The 20,957-nt window shown below is 34.5% G+C and overlaps 1 protein-coding gene across 1 annotated transcript in view; it reads right to left on the reverse strand.

Moving 5' to 3' along the window:
* LOC103268029 overlaps positions 1-20,957 on the reverse strand; it is a gene marked incomplete at its 3' end in the record, with an annotated part of 156,403 nt that overhangs the window by 17,597 nt on the left and 117,849 nt on the right. Inside the window, exons 18-23 of the mRNA XM_008065589.2 lie at positions 12,452-12,621; positions 9,471-9,591; positions 6,498-6,648; positions 3,385-3,467; positions 1,001-1,077; positions 412-572 (exon numbers count right to left, since the gene is read on the reverse strand). Of these exons, the coding sequence (XP_008063780.2) occupies positions 412-572; positions 1,001-1,077; positions 3,385-3,467; positions 6,498-6,648; positions 9,471-9,591; positions 12,452-12,621 (763 nt within the window). The remainder of the gene's footprint in view (positions 1-411; positions 573-1,000; positions 1,078-3,384; positions 3,468-6,497; positions 6,649-9,470; positions 9,592-12,451; positions 12,622-20,957) is intronic.

A 20,957-nucleotide genomic window follows, 5' to 3' on the forward strand; every position in this document is an offset into this window, starting at 1 on the left:
CTACCAACTTCTCAAAGGATAGATAATTGCATCTTTAGACACACTAATTTACAAATAAAAAAGGACTATGTTCCCAAATTATCCTATGAGACCAACACTCAAATTCACAAAGCCTTGTTACTCAAATCTAACAAAGTTAATTCCACTCATAAACCCAAAGATTCTCAGAAGCAAATCAAATTCAGCACTGTATAAAAAAAGATTACATGCTCTCATTAAATTGTTTAACCCAGGAATGTTGATATAGTTGATCCAATAGAGGAAATAGCACAAATGTTAATTAACAGAAGAATAAATGATATAGATTTGTAAAAGATGTTTAAAGCACCATACTAAACACAATATATACATCTCGTTAATAGTAAACGTTACTATTAATGTTTAGTAAATGTTACTCAGAGAACTTTTCACCTTGATTCTCTTGGCCTTCATTTGTGCTTTTGCTAATACAACATACATGGTCGCCTCAGGTCTATTCCAAGTGATTGCCTCCAAGACCTGAATGGCCTTGTCATGGTTTTCACAAAATGAATAAATAAGTGCTTGCTGTATAGAATTCAGCTCAATGAGACCTAAAAGGAAAGGAAAGTTTATCAATATCTTTGTTAAGTATCAAGGATTTAGAATATAATTATGTTAAAGAAGTTAAATAATTCAATAATATTTCTTTATAATATAAATTGACATATCAGCAAATTATAAAATCAATAAATTACTCTAAAATCTATTTACTATCAGCAAGCAATAAGATATTCCAATTACAAAAACAGCCAAATATAAAGCCTGATATTTCCATAATAATCTCTCCTACAAAATTTACTGTTATGAATCATTTTACTAAATGATTTTGCACATATGAAACTAAAGTTTTAAAATCTAACTTTGACTTCAAAGTGGACCCCTCATGATGTCTATAAATAGCTATTGCAAATAGCATTAAAAATTTATAGATATATTTCTTAAGTTAAAATGGTTATAATTTTTCATTAATTATATTTACCTTTGTTTATTTCTGCTACTTGATAAATAGTAAACTTTGCAAGATCATAGCATTTCATCATCAAAAGATATTGTCCTCTGGAAGAAATAATAGACTTTTTATTCTAAGCAGTTAAAAATAATTCTTCTAAGATAAAAATTCCTATGTCATTACTTTAAATTTTACAATTACCATACATTCATTCAAATTTACATATGTATGTATAAAAACAATGTAAAATTATAGACATTTGTATAGTCTAAATAGATCAATTAGCACATAGTGATGAGAATACAATTTAGGAAATGTAATGCTAAAAGAACACTCAAATCTCTTTTGGCAATTATCTGTACTTAAAGCATTATACTTTGTTGCTGAGAAATTATTAAAAGATAAACAAAGTCCTAAGGACACAAAAAGAAGGCAGTATTTATGTAAATAGCTAAAATGTGGTTCAAGAGTTAAAGGAGAAAGAAAGCCCTTATCAGAAAATATTGTTCCATTTCATTTTCCCAGGTCTATAAATCCATAAAGATTATAATATATTTTTTATAGTGGTAATTCATTGCTTGCAAAGAGTCCCTTTATAGAAAGTTCTACTACATTTGAAACACAATTTTTTTTGGTAACTTTTTCTTCACTGAGGTTTATTAGGTACACATATGTTTATGTTTGATTACAGACATAATCAAAACAACCATCCAAAATATGCTACCCATAGGAATAGAAAACCAATGCTGAGTGTTCTCTCTTATAAGTGGGAGCTGAACGAAAGATCCACAAAGGCACACAGAAGGGTATAATGAACACTGGAGACTCAGAAGAAGGAAGGTGGGATGAGAGATAAAAAATCACCTACTGGGTACAATGTGCACAGGTGGGGATGGTGGGTAAAGCCCAGACTTCACCACTATACAATGCAACCATGTAACCAAAAACCATTTGTACCCCCCAAAAGCTTTTGAAATAAAACGCATTTTATAAAAAGGCTGGGTACGGTGGCCTATGCCTATAATCCCAGTACCCCAGAGGCTGAGGAGAGAGAATCACTTGATCTCAGGAGTTCAAGACCAGCCTAGGCAACATAGGGAGACCTTGTTGCTACAAAAAAATTTAAAAATGAGCCAAATGTGGTGGTTCGTGCCTGAAATTCCAGCAATTCAGGAGGCTGAGGCAGGAGGAACACTTTAGCTCAGAATGTAGAGGCTGCAGGGAGCCATGGTAGTGCCTAGGCAAGGGAGTGAGACTCCTACTTGATAGATAGATGATAGATAGATAGATAGATAGATAGATAGATAGATAGATAGATAGATAGATAGATAGAGATAAGAAAGTTTCAAATGTTGGGAAAAATCACTTAGGTGAAAATTTCCATTCACCAACAGTGTCAGATGAATGATGTCTAATTGTGTCTGCATTTAGAAATATTATTCTCAAGAACTTTTTTCCATTACTAGCAGCTTGGTGGTTGAGACAATTCTTATTCTAAAAAAAGGTCAATTTTGGTTTTTTTAATTAAAAAGCACTATTATTGTTGTTGTTGTTGTTGTTGTTGTTGTTGTTGTTGTTGTTATTTTGTGGAGGCAGGGGTCTCACCATGTTGCCCAGTCTAGCATCAAGCTCCTAGGCTCAAGGGATCCTCTCAAAGCATTGGAATTAGAGGCGTGACCCATACCTGGGTTAACTTTGCTCTTGAACTGTAGATTACATGCTTCTTTCCTTGCCCCTTTCCAAACTGGTTTCTCATTGCTTTGCCCCCCCACAAACCTCCTTGTAAAAGTTCAGTTGAAATGGTGCATCTTGTATGTATTTTTTTCCTGACTCTTCTCTTCCCTGTCTTCCTGCCTCATGGCAGAATTAATTGCCCCTTTATCTGTATTTTTATAGCATATCACTCACACTTCTGATATCACACCAATAAAACTATATTGTAGCCTTGTCTTCCCAGAAAAACATATACGATCATTCAGGACAACAAGCCTTGAATATACAACCTTGCATCCTCAGAACTGGAACATCACAGATGCTCAAACTTCTTTAATAAATTCTATTTAATTTTCTAGTTTGATTGTTAGAAATTATTTCCATATTACATATATGGTAATAAAATAATATCCCTAAGTGTAAAAAATAAGATACCTTACTCTCATGAGATATATAATAACTAGTAACCTAGAAAGGCTTCAAATAACTTTAACACTAAACAGTTGTGTTTTGATGCCAGAGTAGAGCAAAAGGAAAGATCTGGTTATCTCATGTAATAAATTATCTTAAAGTTGGGAGATGGTGTTGGGAGACTGAACATAAAATGAAGAAGCTGGAAGAATCAAGAGAGAGAACTAATGATCCTCATTCAATTGGTTGAATCCCAAGTTATCCCAAAGATTCCACTTCTGCGCTCATACCTTATTATATATAATTGGATTCCATCTGGCTGAAGGTGAATAGCACGAGACAACTCATTTACTGCCTTTTTCAATTTATGTGACTGTTGAATGATAAACAGAAACTTAGTTCCTAATACGACTGATTGCTTCCTTTCTGATATTTATCCCCTCCCACATTTTACCACAGAGATTTTGCAGAGATAAATCCATATCCTAATATACCTGTTTTCCTTAAGAATCATCAAAGCAAATGGAATAAGAGAATTTTTAAATGTTTATAAAGTAGTCTTTGTTTTTTAAAATAATACTTTTTTTAAAATTATCTTTAATTTTGAAAAATGATCATGCTTACCTGTACATATGTAAATTTACATAAATGAGATTATAGCATATATTCTAGTTTATGTACATGTGTGTTTTTCTTTTTCTGTTTATCTTTTCAGTTTTTAATCCCTCAACCATAACACCTTTATTACCAAACTTCATCCATGTTAATAAACTAGCATGGGACAATAGATAAAACTTAAAAGTCAATTCCACTTAAAAATAATGGAAGAAAAAAGGCATTCACAAAAATTAAGCACATGGAAAATAAAGCAAAATACAAGAATGATTAAAAAGAGATCTGTTTAACATCGATAAACAATGAAAAGTAAACATTGCTTATTTCCTGAATACTGGCCACAGCAACATAATTTTAATTGTACAAATTTGGGGACAAAAATCAACTACCATTGGAAATATTACAAGAGAAGCATTTCACAGACCACAGCAAAATTAACCTGGGACAACCAACAATTACTCTGACATCCTGGTGCAAAGAAGAGATATACTAATGCAAAAATGACTTGTGATGCAGAGATTGTACAAAACAAATCTGTGGGCAGTATCTGTAGAAATGGTACAAACTGCTTAGAGGAAATTGGAGAACTTCTGTGAAACTTCAAGCCTGTTGCTTTGTAAGCTGACCCTGCACATGCTAGTGTAATTAATAAAGCATATATTCTTATGTCCACAACTGGTTTACCAACCATACATTTCTGTGCATTGCAAAAACCCTGGTTTGGGACAGATGGAGGCTCATTCTCAGATCTCTACAGCCTCCCTGCTAATAGACCTCTATAAGGCAACCTTAGATTGGATTCTGCCTGGAGGCTGAAACCACACCATAGGAATATGTTTTCATCTATATATATGTAAAATTATAATTGCTTTATTTACATGGAATCTTATTGTACACGCCTTATTCTCTTTTCTGAATCAAGCTTTTTTTTTTTTTGAGTTGGAGTCTCACTCTGTCACTCAGCAGGCTATTTTGTCATTTTAAATCTTGATGACAATTTCCCATGAAGTTAACCTCAAAAAGGTCTAGCCTGGGTATCCCCAACCTCCACCGCAGCCTCGACCTGCTGGGCTCCAGCAATCCTTCCTCCTCAGCCCTCCAAGTAGCTGGAACTACAGGCACGTGCTACCACGCCTGGCTAATTTTTGATTTATTGTAGAGATGAGGTCTCGCCAAGTTGCCCAGGCGGGTCTCGAACCCGTGGGCTCAGGCAATCCACTCATCTCAGCCTCTCAAAGTACTGGGATTACAGGCTGAGCCACCAAGCCCGGCTGAATCATGCTTTTCTTACTCAAAAATATCTCACAGAGCTCCCTCCAAGTCAGCTAGCATAGTTCTACTTATATTTTTTATTGACTTTGTCATATTCCATGGTGTGAATGCAACACAAATTATTCAAGCATTACTGTGTAGAGATTTTTGCCTTCCAGAACAATCTTTGAATATATGTCCTTACACCTTCCTATCATGCTGGTGGTTTTGATTTCTATTTGTACTCAGAGCAAACTCCAAATTCCCCAGGTGGCCTTGGTTTTATCAACAGGGTTAGGCTAAGCATTTGAGTATATCCATCCTTTCCCCAACAGGGGTCAAGAGCAAACACCTTGGGACAATACTGAACCTGCCCTAGTTCCTCTACCTCCTTCATGAGCAGGATAAGGACACTGAATGAGAATTGAATCACTGGGTCCTCAGACATAGACAACAGAGGGCAGAGCCTCCAGGCAATCCCAGTGGACATGTAGTATGATCAAGAAATAAACCTTTCTTGTTTCAATACAGTGATTTTGAAGTGTTTTTTGTTTTTGTTGTTGTTGTTTATTTTCTTTTTTAACCTCAGTATAATCTAACCTATCACCAGAATAGACAGCAGACTTGCAGAAAGCAAAGACAGAAAGGCAGAGAGGAATCAGTTGCTGTGGGCTCTTGTAGGCCTTTGACTTTTGCAGGATTTGGCTTTTATTCTAAACACAAATGGAAGCTATTGAAAGATTTTGAGCAAAAAAAAGTGAAATAATCTGATTTATGTCTTGACTAGATCACTGCAGCTGCTGTGTTTGAAATCCACCGAAAGCAGAAAAAACAGAAGCAGGCAGACCAGAAAGTCATTGCAGTAACCCTGATGAGACATCACAAGTTCTTGAACAGGGTAGTCAGTGGAGAAGTGGTGAAAATGGGTGTCTATTTTGAAGGACAGAGAAAGAGTTGACAGTGCTATATCTGGAAAGTCAGATTTGGTTGGAATTCTAGAGGACTTTTATTATTTGTTGTACTTTTTGAAATGGTTACACCAAGGATATGTAACATTTATTTTTTAATAAACAAAATGTAAAGGAAAGTTTGAATAGTTAGGATCCTATTCTTCGCATGGATCCCACTTTATCAACCTACCCACTCACCTGTATACACACACACACACACACACACACACACACACACACACACACACACACCATTGGATCATAGATTCAAAATGCTAACAGTAGCTATCTCTAGAGAATGAAATTACAGACATTCTTATTCACATAGATATATTACTACAATGAATATAAGGTGTTTTTGTAATAAGGAAAAAAAGGAATGATTTTCAAAAATGAATACTTCATAAGTAGAGGCTTTATAAACAGACAATTGTAGTTAACTATTTCTGCTTAACATTTATTATGTATATGTACATTAGCTCCTATAATTAGCTAAAGAAAATATTTTTAATATTTTAAAAATTATACTGAACAAAGACACAGGAAATTAAAACTTTAAAAAATAAAGGTTCTCAAACTTTAAATACCTTATAATAGGCTTCTGCTCGACAAATATAACTTTGAATGCATAACGGATCAATTCTAATAGCTTCAGAAAATTGCCAAATGGCTTCAGTGTAGTTGTCCAGGTATAGCAGATGTATAAGGCCAATATTTATATAAGCCAAAGTAACAGTTCTAAAAAAATGAAGAAGCAAAAATCTTGTTAAACATTTTTAATTATTCTAGATTTTCTCCAATTATGAATGAAATACATACATCAATATATATCAGAGTATTTTTAATACGTTACTAAAGCAAAATAAATACTAACTATTCTCTATTAAAAATTATAAACACCTTTATAAAGTTTTTTGGGGGGGAATCAGCATTTGTAGTCTATATGAGAAACAGAATTCCTAAAGTTTCCTAGACTCTTAGCAAAAACCAACTCTTCCTTGACCTCATCTTAAGTTATTTCCAATACAAGATTAGCTTTTTTTTCCTCAATTCAAAAATCTTTGCCTCAGACTATGTATATTGACCAAGAGTAACACTGACAGTCATATTCAAGGGGTTGTTGGCTTGGAGGTAAAAATCCTCTCCACAACAGGTATTTAACACAGCCACTTTTCTGTATCAAACATTGTTTTCCTCTGTTAGAATAAAACAATTTTCAGTGTGGAAATGGTCTTAAATATTGTCATGTTTGATGCCTCTACTTCAAAATGAGAAAACCACACATTCAATAGTCCAGTCTCATGGAAGACCTGACCTCTTGCCTAGACACCAGAGTTCCTACCACTCACTTTCTAACTCTCTGGAACTGACACTCTTTTCTTTTCCTAGCTGACTCAAAAATGTCCAAAAGAATACCACCCTGGTCATTATGGAGCCACATTCCATGAATCTCCTGTGTCAAGTTCAAAGTTTACCTTGGATAAGTTAAATAAACAGTCTTCTGGTTGGCATGAAATTGACGTAATTATTCTTTCTGACATTTTAATAAAGACTTCATTGTAAAGAGGAATTAACTAAATTCTGTCGTTTACAGTTTGACTTTCTGACTAGTGTGTTTAACTTTAAGTCTGTGTTTCTTCGTGAACCTACAGTCTAAATGGCATTGGCTTTTTGCTTTTGCATTGCTAAACAAAATGAAGCGAAAAGTTCTAAATAAAGGATTGCCTTCTACTGAATTGTATGTTGTACATAACAATGATATATAAAGCAGGCTATTTTGTCATTTTAAATCTTGATGACAATTTCCCATGAAGTTAACCTCAAAAAGGTCTAGCCTGGGTATCCCCAACCTCCTCTTTATAACTGTTGATTTTTTAAGCATGAACTCCACAAATGCATTCAACCTCTAAAATTTGCAGAAGCACCTGAGGTAAACAGATGTTGAGAACAGGACTTATTTTAGAAGTGATCTTATTTTTGGACGTACTCTTCTAATCCTAGGATGACCTTATAATTGTCCAATTTTCTACTATATAATCAATAATGAGGGGGGGAAAGCTTTTCTTTCATCTCAGTTTTTAAAGTTTATACAGTTTTCCACAGAGGCTATACTAGTTTACATTCCCACCAATGTGTAGAAGTGTTTGTTCCCTTTTCGCCGCATCCTCTCCAGCACCTGTTGTTTTTTGAGTTATTGATGATAGCCATCCTGACTGGAGTTAGGCGGTATCTCAGCACAGTTTTAATTTCATTTCTTTGATGACTAGTGAGGCTGAGCAATTTTTCATTTACCTGTTGGCTGCTCGTATGTTTTCTTTGAGAACTGTCTATTCATATCTTTTGCCCACTTTGTAATGGGGCTGTTTATGTTTTTCTTTTCAGCACGTTTGAGTTCCTTGTAGATCCTAGATGTTAAGCCTCTGTCAGACATACAGTTGGCCAATATTTTTTCCCAGTCTGTGTGCTGTCTCCCCACTCTCTTGGTGGTTTCTTTGGCTTTGCAGAAACTTGTCAGTTTAATGAGGTCCCATTTGTCTATCTTATCTCTTATGGCATGGGCACTTGGGATTTTGATCAGGTATTGGTTGCCAGTTCCAATTTCCATAAGAGTATCTCCTGCATTTTCTAAGGTTCTTATAGTTTGAGGTTTTACATTTAGGTGTTTGATCCATTTAGAGTTGATTTCTGTGTACGGTGATAGGTAGGAATCTTGTTTTAATCTTCTGCATGTGGTCAGCCAGTTTTATCAGCACCATTTACTGAATAGTTTCTCCTATCCCCAGTCATTGATGGTGCAGGCTTTATCAAAGATGAATTGGTTGAGAAATTGAGGTTTTTTTTCTGGAATCTCCATCCTGTTCCATTAGTCTATGTGCCTGTTCTTGTACCAATACCAGACTGTTTTTATTACTGTAGCTTTCTAATAGAGTTTAAAGTCTGGGAGTGTGATTCCTCCTGCTCTGCTTTAAGATCTAAAAATTGACCTTCCATATGACCCTGCAATCCCCCTACTGGGAATATACCTGGAAGAACTCAAATCACTCTATAAAAAAGATTTGCACACGTATGTTTATCACAGCATTGTTAACAGTAGCATGAATGTGGAATCAACTGTGCTGCCCATCAAAGAGGACTGGATAAAAAAAAGTGGTACAGATACACAATGGAATATTATGCAGCCATAAAGAAGAACAAAATCATGAACTGCACAGCAACCTGGATGGACTTAGAGTCTATAATACTGAGTGATCTTTCACAGAAACAAAGAACTGAGTATCACATATTCTCACTCATAAGTGGACCTTGAACAATTATTGTAATACTCTAAGAAAAGGATTGGCATAGTAGGAAACTGCCGAGAGGGGAGTTGGGGGAATGGGATTGACAGTAGTGAGAATCTGCCTGGGGAAGGAGGGGGGCACACCTCATCAACAAAGGTACCTACATAATGAACATTTGTATACCTAACCCTGAACTGTACCCCACATCTTTAAAATAAAAAAGATTTTTAAAAGTTTATACAAAAGTGAAATCAATAAGTATGAAAAAGAAAAACATACCTTTCTAGAGATATAACAGTTTCAAAGTCACAAATTGCCAGCATCCAAAGCTTTAGATGTGCATAGAGAATGCCCCGATGTAGAAAACAATAAAGATTCTCATAGCTATCATTTATGAGAGCTTAAAAATAAAAGCATATATCTTACTCAGGTACTGAACAACCACATATGAATTATATTTTAGTCTATAGCCTTCCTATTGCTTATTCTAATTTTTTAACACATGTAATATATCTATAATGAGTGTATTTGAAGAGTAAAAAAATTAAACATAAAAATGTATGTGTTTATTAATAACAATGTGGCTATTATGGTTCACAAACTCATTAGAATTAAAAGAAACCTGGTGGTAACCTAGTATAGTCCACTTACTTTGCAGATGAGAAGATTAAGGTCCAAAGAGGGAAGGTACCTTGACCACAGTTATTATGTAAGTCAATGGCAAAGACTGGCCTGGAATCTAACTCCAGTAAGAAGGATGCCATGACCCTTGAAGGCCTGTTATTATCACGAAGACATTATTACCGGTCAAGGAACAAGCTTGAGTACTAGTCTGCACCAGGGCAGAAGGCAGAAGGCAGGCTTACACACAAGCCAGGATGGGTAGCTGCAGAGACTATGCCAAGACAAGCAGAATTTGGAGTTAAGGCAGGCAATTTGACTATGCCCATCCCAAATAACAGAAGCAAGTGGCAAAAAGAAACTCAGTACTCTAGCTGTGTTGACGCTCATCAGTAACCAGTCTAGAGGTCATCTCATGTTCACACTTACTGATGTCTCCTTCACTTTCAAAAACGTTAGTGAATTAGATGAGTTTCCCACAAGTTTTGGCACATATTTTCTAAGCTTCTCCAGCCCATTCTACTTAGGTTGGTAAGTTTTGCGGAAAATGTTCATAACGTTCACAGTTTGAGGCACAAATATTCCACAGTACCAGATTTGGCCTAAGCATCCAGCGTCACTGATGATCATGCAGATTAAGGAAATACAGTCGTGCATTACTTAATGACAGGGCTTTGTTCTGAAAAATGCTTCATTAGGTGATTTCTGCATCGTGCAAACATCATCAAATGTACTTGCACCAACCTAGATGGTATATATATTTTTATTTATATATATTTTTCATATGGAAAACCAAATGTTCCAGCACCATTAATGAATATTAATCATTTCCCCTACTTGATCTGCAATACCAATATCAAATGCCATATATCAAGTTTCTCTATATGCTCCTTTATAATCTTATGGGACTACTATGGTATATGCAGTCCAATGTTGACTGAAACATTATGTGGTACATGATTGTGATCACTTGAAGGCAGTCTGACTGCTCAGTTCACAGTATGATTGACTAGCAATAAAAAAGTCAGCTGTGGTTTTCATGGATGTTCTAGAGAAATGAAAAAAAACTCCTTAAAAAAATTAGAGTTATTTAACTTCTCTGTACTTTTGTTTTTCTCATAGGTAAAATATGAACGAAAATAGTACCTACCTCATAGCATTATTCTAAATGTTCATTTAAATACTCCCTATTTGGCACTTAGAATAGTGCTTGACAAGTAGCAAAATACTCAAGAAATGTTTGATATTATTACTAGCTTAGAAAAATATCTTAAGGGTCCTTTTTGGTTGTGCATAATAAAACTTCTTAGGCTAATCTATAGGCAAGGACTAAGGACAAAATCAAGCGTGTCTGCTATGAATAATTAAATAAGAGGAATTTTGAATTATTGTGATAGCCTAGAAGGAAGAGGAGAGGAAGTATGAGAAGCCTAAAACTTAGAGAAGAGGGAAATTTGAGAAAGAAGCCTTTAAAGGAAAGCTAGGGAGAAAGAGATTTGGCCAGTGGCAGATGAACAGGGCTGATAGTCAGATGAACTTCCAAAAATGGGGGTGCTTGATCTTTGAATTTAAGTTGTATGTGCTAAACTTATCCTCTGAACCCTAAAGCATTCAGTAACAGGTCAATAGACATAACATACTTGTGTTGATAAAACACTGGGGAATGTAAGACCGGGAGAAAAGCAAAGCAGAGAGAACAGCAATCACAAGAAGTGAGTGGGTGAGTAATGATGAGGAATCCAGTCAAGAGCAGCAATTGGATGCAAAGAGAATTGAACAGGAATCCTTAGTCCTCCTTCCCAAGAATCCTTGGAAATGAGAGGAGGGCACTAGACTCCTCTCAGCTCACAGAATGAGATTTATTTTATTTTAATATTAATAGGAAGGATAACCTTAGAAGCAAACAGACTTAAGACCATCAAGTAACAAGCATCTTAGATTTCCTTCCCTCTGGGAGTCCAGTTATCTCTTCATCTCTGGATGCTCCCTCAGGGGATTCTAGAACTTTGCACCCAAGTTAATGTAACCATGCCGGCAGTGCTGGGCTCAAGCTGTGTTTTGTCAGTCACAGTGGGCCCATTCATTCTGTTGGGGACTGTTTACTGAGCACTTACTCTATGCCCAGAATCAAAAATATCTTAAGGGTCCTTTTTGGTTGTGCATAATAAAACTTCTTAGGCTAGTCTATAGGAAAGGACTAAGGACAAAATCAAGCATGTCTGCTATGAATAATTAAATAAGAGGAATTTTGAATTATTGTGAAAGCCTAGAAAAAAGGTGGGGAGGCATAGGAAGCCCAAACCTTAAAGAAGAGAGAAGTATGAGAAAGAAGTTTTCAAAGGAAGATCAGGGCAAAAGGGATTCAGCCCACACATATACATACAGTAAAAGGGCATATTAGAAACACCTCTAGTAAACCATTATAGCTTTTAAATATACAGTACTTGATTACATATACATTATATGTAGTATATGTAAATGAATAAGCATATATTATACATACTGATATATAGTCATATATAGTAATATACATATTACATTAGCGATCCCACATTAGTATTCTGTGCTATGAAACTGAGATGCTGAATCTATCAGCACCTGGTTAGATTCCTGTATACATGCAGTTGATAGCAAAGTACCTGAAACGCTATAATCCTGTAGCGCTCTAAAAGGGTTACTCTTTCTAAATGAGCAAGCTCGATAATAGAATGCTACCCAGTTACTAGGATCTAAGTGAACTGCAGCAGAAAAATCTTGAGTTGCTTGTTTATGAAAGTTCCGTTTAAAATATGCTCTCCCTCGGTATGTCCTAGAAAAAAAAATTGATTTTAGCATGTATTGCAATATATACATTTTCTCTTTTTGGTAAACCTATATAACTAATGTTACATTTGAGTCATTTGTGATTGTTTTTCTTTGCTTCTCAAGAGAGTTAGTCATAATGTTAATAGCAAAAAAGGATATGAACTTTTTATAAACAAAGTATACTTTACTGCATATGTACTTATATGTTTATTAAGTATACTCTATATTAATTATATACATATTAATTTTATTTTATTTTTTACATTTATCATGGAAGTATGTTATGACATAACTAAATATTTATTTTTATTATCTGTTGTGTCCAAAATGTGTCAGGCACTAATTTACACAAAATTATTCTCTTAAAAAAAACACCAAAATAATAAATTTTTCAGAAAATGGGCTCCAGTGAGAAGTCGTTAGGATTTTTTTCCCTCTAGCATTGAAGATAAACCTAAATAAATAGGAGTCTTCTCTTTCATGGATGAAAGCTACTACACTAGTTGTGTGAACTGAATTCTTTTCTCATTAACTTCTGACTCTAATTTTGAAATTTTAATTGACTTATATCAATTCCTGAAAAACCAATTTTCAATTAGTTAATAATGTGAAGGTATCAGTTTTTAGTAATGAAATAAACATGACAATTAAGGAAAGACAGGAGGGAGAAGCTACTAGGTTGCCTGCTTATAAATCCAAGGAGAAGATAAATGAGTATTCAAGAAGGTAGGCCAGGCACAGTGGCTCACACTTGTAATCCCAGCACTCTGGGCAAGGCAGGATGATTGTTTGAGCCCAGGAGTTTGAGGTCAGTCTGGACAACATAATGAGACCTCATCTCTAGAAAAAATTTTTTTAAATAGCTAATTTTTGATGGGTATGGTAGTGCATACTTGTAGTCTCAGTTGCTTGAGAGGCTGAGGTGGAGGGACTACTTGAGCCCAGGAAGTCGAGGTTGCAGTGAGCTGTGATGGTGACACTAAATTATACCAAATGTTTGAAGAATTAACACCTATCCTTCCCATAATCTTCCAATAAAATAGAAAAAGAGAAAACACTTCCTCACTTGCTTTATAAGACCAATATTACCCTAATACAAAGAACAAAGCTATTACAAGAAAAAGAACCCACATATCAATGTTCTTTACCAATATGGATGAAAAAATCCTCCACAAAATACTAGCATACTGAACACAACAGCATAGTAAAAGGATTATATACTATGACTAAGTGAGATTATCCTAGTAACACAAGATAGTTCAATATATGTAAATAAATAAATATAATACACTTTACAAATGGAATGAAGGCAACAGAAGATAAAAATACACAAATGGGATTATATCAAACTACAAATATTCCACACAGCAAAGGAAGTAATTAACAGAGTGAAGAAGCAACCTATGGAATGGGAGAAAATAGCCCAATTTAAAAATGGATTTAGAGCCAATCATACTCAGTAATCTATCACAGAAATAAAGAACAGAGTACCATATGTTTTCACTCATAAGTGGACCTTGAACATTTATTATAATACTATAAGAAAGGGATTGGCAGTAGTGGGAAACTGTCAGGGAGACGGGGTGGGATTGGCAGTTGAGGGAAAGTACTAGAGGAAGGAGGGGCATACCTCATCAACAAAGGTACCTGCATAATCAACATTTGTATACCTAACCCTGAATTGTACCCCACATCTTTATAATTTAAAAAAAGAATTTAAAAATGGGCAAAGGACCTGAATAGACATTTCTCAAAGCAAGATATACAAATGACCAACAGATATATTTTCGAAATGCTCAACATCAGTAAGCATTAGAGAAATGCAAATTAAAACCACAAGAAGCTATCACTTCACATTATTATCAAAAGATGAAAGATAACAAGTGTTGGCAAGGATGTAGAGAAAAGGAAACGCTTGTATACTTTTGGCAGAACTGTTAACTAATAAAACCATTTTGAAAAGCAGTATGGAGGCATCTCAAAAACTAAAAAGATAGCTATCATATGATACAGCAATCTCACTCCTGAGTATAATAAATCCAAAGGAATTGTAATCAGTATGTCAAAGAGATATCTGCATGCTACATTTCTTGCAGTATTATTTACAGTAGCCAAGTGATGAAGATAACTTAAGTGTCTACAAACAAATGAATAGGTAAATAAAATGCAGTGTATATATAAACAGTGAAATACAATTCAGCCTTATAAAAAGAGGAAAATCCTATCATTTGCAACAGCATGAATGGACCTGAAAGACATTATGTTAAGCAAAATAAGCCAGGCACAAAAAGACAAATACAACATGTTCTCATTTATATTTGGCATCTAAAGCAATCAAACATAGAAGCAGAGAGCAGAACAGTGATTACCAGAGGCTGGGAATTAGGGAAAGTGGGAAGTTATCGGTCAAAAGGTACAATGTTTTAGATAAGAAAAATAAATGATAAGTATTTCAAGTGATATATATATTAACGAGCTTAATTCAATCATTCCAGATTGTATACACATATTATAGCATCATTTTTTGTCTCATATTTCATTAAAATTTGTCAATATCAAATAAAAAAGAAAAATAGAATAAGAGATATATTTTAAACAAAAATTAAAGTGCACTAAAGTACTAAATGTAATAAGTAAAACTATAAAACTCCTAGAAGAAAATCTGCGGGGAAATCTTCATGACCTCAGATTTGGCAATACTTTCTTGGATATGATACCAAAAGCACAATAAATGAAAGAAAAAAAATAGATACTCTGAATTTCAAAATTAAAACATTTTGTGTATCAAATGACACCATCATGAAAATTAAAAGACAACCCACCAAATGGAAGAAATTATTTGCAAATAATGTATCTGATAAGGGTCCAGTATCCAAGATATATAGAACACTTACAATTCAAAAATAAAAAGACAAACAACTCAATTCAAAAATGGACAAATAAATTGAATAGACTTTCCTCCAAAGAAGATATACAAATACTCAATAATTGCATTAAAAGATGTTCAACATCACTAAGCACTGGAAAAATGCAAATCAGATCCACAATAAGATGTCAGTTTATATCCACTAGGATTGCTATATTCAGAAAAATGGAATACAAGTGCTCGTGAAGACGTGGAAAAATTGGAACTCTTGTACATTACTAGTGAGAATGCAAAAATGATGCAGCCACTCTAGTAAACTATCTGTTGGTCCCTCAAAAAGTAAAATATAAAATTATTATATGTCCCAGAAATTTCATTGCCAGGTATATACTCAGAAGAATTGAAAACAAGTGTTCAAATAGATATTTGTTCACTTATGTTTGTAATAGCACTATTCAATAATAGCCAAAAGGTAAAACAACTCAAATGTCTATCAACTGATGAATAGATACACAATGTGATATGTCCATACAAAAAGGAATGAAGTACTAACTTATGCTACAGCATGAATGAATCTTGAAAACATTATGCTAAGTGAAAGAAGTCAGGAACAAAAGGTCATATATTATATGATTTTACTTACAGTTATACAAAATATCCAAAATAGGCAAATCCATAGAAACAGAAAGCACATCGGTGGTTGACAGAGACTGGACAGAGAGGGTGTGACTGCTTGAGGGGTACAGAGTCTTCTTTTGGGGAAATGAAAATACTCTGAAACTAGATAGTTGTGATGGTTGCGCAACATTCTGAATATACTAAGAGCTACTGAATTACAATTCTCTTTAAAATGGTTATAATGGTGAATTTTATGTCATGTGAATTCTACTTCCATTTTAAAACAGAGTTTGGAAGTATACATTTTGAAATTTCAAAGACAAAATTTGCATTGTTTAAATATAATAGACTTGTCTATGTAGAAACCTACTGGTATCAACAAACAATGGTTTCATTCAGCACAGATAATAAAGTTGCTTAAATGGCAAACTACAATCGATTAAAAAAAATGACTCTCCTAAATATCAGCAATAACACTCATAAAATGTCATGAAAAATTATCCCATTCATAAGAGAAAACATACTTAGTTTTTAAGCTGTTGTTGGAACTTACCCTAAAATGTAAAAGATCTATATGAAGAAAACTATTAAAGTTTATTGTAATTATTTAATTAAAACTTTTTGCATTTTAAAATATTTTTTAAATTTATTTTTATTTACTTTAAAGATGTGAGGTACAATTCAAGATTAGGTAGATAAGTGGTCATCTAAAGGTAAAGCATGGGCCTCCTTTTGGTCCCCATTTCACCTGGTTTGAGATCAGATACCCTTATTAATGTTATGTGTCCACCCTTCAAATGTTTTAAAATATTTTTAACAAAATAATTCTAAAGTTCACCTGGAAGAGAAAAAAAGGTAAGCAATCCAGGAAAATGTTGACAAAAAAGAGTAATGATAAAAATATATTCTGAAATTATAATTGAATTAAGTAATATAAAAATAGAAAGGTATATCAATGGAAAATAAAGTATCATCATATATATACAATTAATGTGCAAAGTTAGTATGCAAAAGCAGTGAGAGGATTATCAAACAATAGTACTGAGAAAATTGGTTTTCTATTTAGAAAAAGTTATCCTTGCCCAAAATATACATTAAAAAGTCTATATGGAGTAAGAGTTAAAATTTCAAATATTAAACTTTAAAACAATTAGATAAATCCGTAGGTGAATTGTTAATTTTATCTCAAAATGGAGAATGGTTTTCTAAACTTAAGAGCAAAGAAAAATGTTAACAGAAAATGACTGATAAACTTAACTGCATAAAATTTAATTCTTTATACTAAAAAAACCTATTCCACTCATGAGGAATTATGTTCTTACTCATGAGCAGGCCCTGAACATTTACCATAATACAATAAGAAAGGAATTGGCAGTAGCAAGATACTGCCAGGGTGGGGGCTGGGGGAGACACAGTATCAACAAGGGTACTCGATCTTAAACCAGGCAAAATAGGTACTTCAGGGAGGCCAAAACTTTACCTCTACAATGGCCACCTGTATACCCGTTCCTGAATTGTACCCCACATCTTTAAAATAAAATATTTTAAGAAACTATTCTTCACATGCTCATCAACACTTATCTTTTATCTTTTTTTATAATAACAAACCTAACGCATGTGATATCTCATTGTGGTTTTAACTTGAACTTTCCTAATAAGTAGTGATATTGGGCATTTTCTCATATACCTGCTGATCACTTACATGTCTTCTTTCAAGAAATGTCTTTTTAGGTCTTTTGCCTATTTTTAAATTGAGCTATTTGTTTTCCTGTCATTGGGTTGATTTCCTTACATATTTTGAATATTAACCCCTTATCAGATGTATTGTTTTGCAAATATGTCTCCCAATCTGTTGTATATATACACAATGGGATATTATCTTGCTTTTATAAGCCAAGGAAAGACAGACAAATACCACATGATCTCACTTATTTATAGAATCTCAAAAGGGTGAACTCTCAAAAGTAGGGAGCAGAATGGTAGTTACCAGAGGCTAAAGTAGCAGGTTGGACTGGGAAAGAAGAGATATTGGTCAAAGAATTCAAAGTTTGAGTTAGACAGGAATAATACGTTTTAGTCATACACTGTACAGCCTGGTGACTATAGTTACTAATACTGCATAGTATATTTCAAAAGTGCAAAAAGAGTAGATTTTAAATGTTCTCACCATAAAGAAATAAGTATGTGAGGTGATGAATACGTTAGCTAGCTTGATTTAATCATTCTAAAATGTATACATATACCATAAAATCACATTGTACTCCATAAATGTATACAAATAGTTTTTGTCAACTAAAATATTTAAAATTATGTCAAAAATTACTAATATTCAAATTTTAATAAGGCATGACAAACATAATATAGACATAAAGTAAGCATACAAATTATGATACCTAAATTGGAAAAGTATATAGAAAAGATAAATATTGAAAATATCTGGAAAAGCAAGACCATCAAAACCCTAACTTCAGTGGAAGAATCCAGATCACCAAAATAAAAGCCCAAATCTGGGACATAGAAGACAAAAAGATAAGACAAAAAATCAACGAAACAAAGAGCTGGTTCTTTGAAAGAATAAACAAGATTAATGGTCCCCTAGCTAGACTGACCAAGAAAAGAGAGAAAAAGCCCAAATAAAAACAATCAGAAACACAAAAGAACAAGTCATATCTGATCCTAAAGAAATACAAAACATTATCAAAGACAACTATGTACACTGGCATAGAAACAAGCTTGAAAACCTGAAGGAAATGGAGGACTTTCTGACATCACACAACCTCCCTAAGTTGAAACAAGAAGAAATTGAGACCCTAAATAGACCAATAACAATCCAGAAAATTGACTATGGCATAAGAAAACTACCTACAAAAAAAAAGCCCTGGACAAGATGACTTTCCAGCAGAATTCTACAAAACATACAAGGAGGAACTCATACCAATCCTACTGAAAGTATCCAGGTGATTGAGAAAGATGGAACTCTCCCAAAATCATTTTATGAAGCTAACATCACATTGATACCCAAGTCAGGTAAAGACCCAACAAAGAACGAGAACTACAGGCCAATATCTTTCATGAACATAGATGCTAAAATTCTCAACAAGATTCTAGCAAACCGGATTCAACAACACATCTCAAAAATCATCCACCATGACCAAGTAGGTTTCATCCCCAGGATGCAAGGCTGGTTCAACATTCATAAGGCTATAAATGTAATAAAACACATCAACAGATGTAAAAACAAAAACCACATGATTATATCATTAGATGCAGATAAAGCTTTTAATAAAATCCAGCATCCTTTTTTGATAAAAACCCTCAAACATCTAGGCATAGATGAAACACCTCAAAATAGTAAGAGCCATCTACGAGAAACCCACAGCCAGCGTACTGCTAAACAGACAGAAATTGGAACCATTTCCCCTGAAAACTGGAACAAGACAAGGATGCCCACTCTCACCCCTCCTGTTCAACATAGTTTTGGAAATCCTAGCTAGAGCAATCAGAGAAGAGAAGGCGATGAGGTGTATCCAAACAGGAAAAGAGGAAGTCAAGTTCTCTCTCCTTGCAGATGATATGATTCTAAACCTTGAAAACCCACGAGAATCTGTCAAAAACCTCCTTGCACTGATAAGGGACTTTGGCAAAGTCTCAGGGTATAAAATAAATGTGCAAAAGACAGTCTCATTTCTATACACCAATAGTAAACAAACAGAAACCAAAATAAAAAGCACAATTCCATTCACAATAGCCACAAAAAAAATGAAATACCTTGGCATCTTCCCAACCAGAGATATGAAAGACCTTTACAATGAAAACTACAAAACACTGCTCAAAGAAATCAAAGATGACACAAACAAGTGGAAAAATATTCCATGCCCATGGATCAGAAGAATCAACATCATTAAGATGCCCATTCTACCTAAGGCAATCTACAGATTTAATGCAATACCCATCAAATTACCAGTAGTATTCTTCTCAGACCTAGAAACAACAATACAGGAATTCATATGGAAACATAAACGATCACAAACAGCCAAAACCATCCTCAGCAAAAAAAAAAAAAAAAAGCAGGAGGTATCACACTCCCAGACTTTATACTTTATTACAAAGCTACAATAATCACAACAGCCTGATATTGGTACAAGAACAGGCATATAGATCAATGGAATAGAATTGAGATTCCAGAAGCAAAACCTCAATTTCCCAACCAACTCATCTTTAACAAAGTCTCCACCACCAACCACTGGAAAGAGGAGAACCTATTCAGGAAATGGTGCTGGGAAAACTGGCTGACCACATACAGAAGATTGAAACAGGACCCCTGCCTATCCCCATACACAAAAATTAACTCTAAATGGATAAGAGACCTAAACATAAAACCTCAAACTATAAGACCCTTAGAAAATGCAGGAGACACCCTTATGGAAGTTGGAACTGGCAACCAATTCCTGATCAAAACCCCAAGTGCCCAGGCCCTAAGAGATAACATATAAGTGGGACCTCATCAAACTGACAGGCTTCTGCAAAGCCAAAGAAACCATCAAGAAAGTGGGGAGACAGCCCACAGATTGGAAAAAATTGCCAACTCCATGTCTGACAAAGGCCTAACATCTAGAATCTACAAGGAACTCAAACATGCTGAAAATAAGAAAACACACAGCCTCATTACAAAGTGGGCAAAAGATATGAATACCCAGTTCTCAAAAGAAAGTGGGCAAAAGATATGAATACGCAGTTCTCAAAAGAAGATATGGGGGGGCTCAGTGGCTCAGCCTGTAATCCCACGCTTTGGGAGACTGAGGTGAGTGGATTACCTGAGCCCGCGGGTTCGAGACCTGCCTGGGCAACTTGATGAG

This window comes from Carlito syrichta, unplaced genomic scaffold (assembly GCF_000164805.1).
Source record: "Carlito syrichta isolate Samal-C Ts95f unplaced genomic scaffold, Tarsius_syrichta-2.0.1 Scaffold308670, whole genome shotgun sequence".
NCBI classification, from domain to species: Eukaryota; Metazoa; Chordata; class Mammalia; order Primates; family Tarsiidae; genus Carlito; species Carlito syrichta.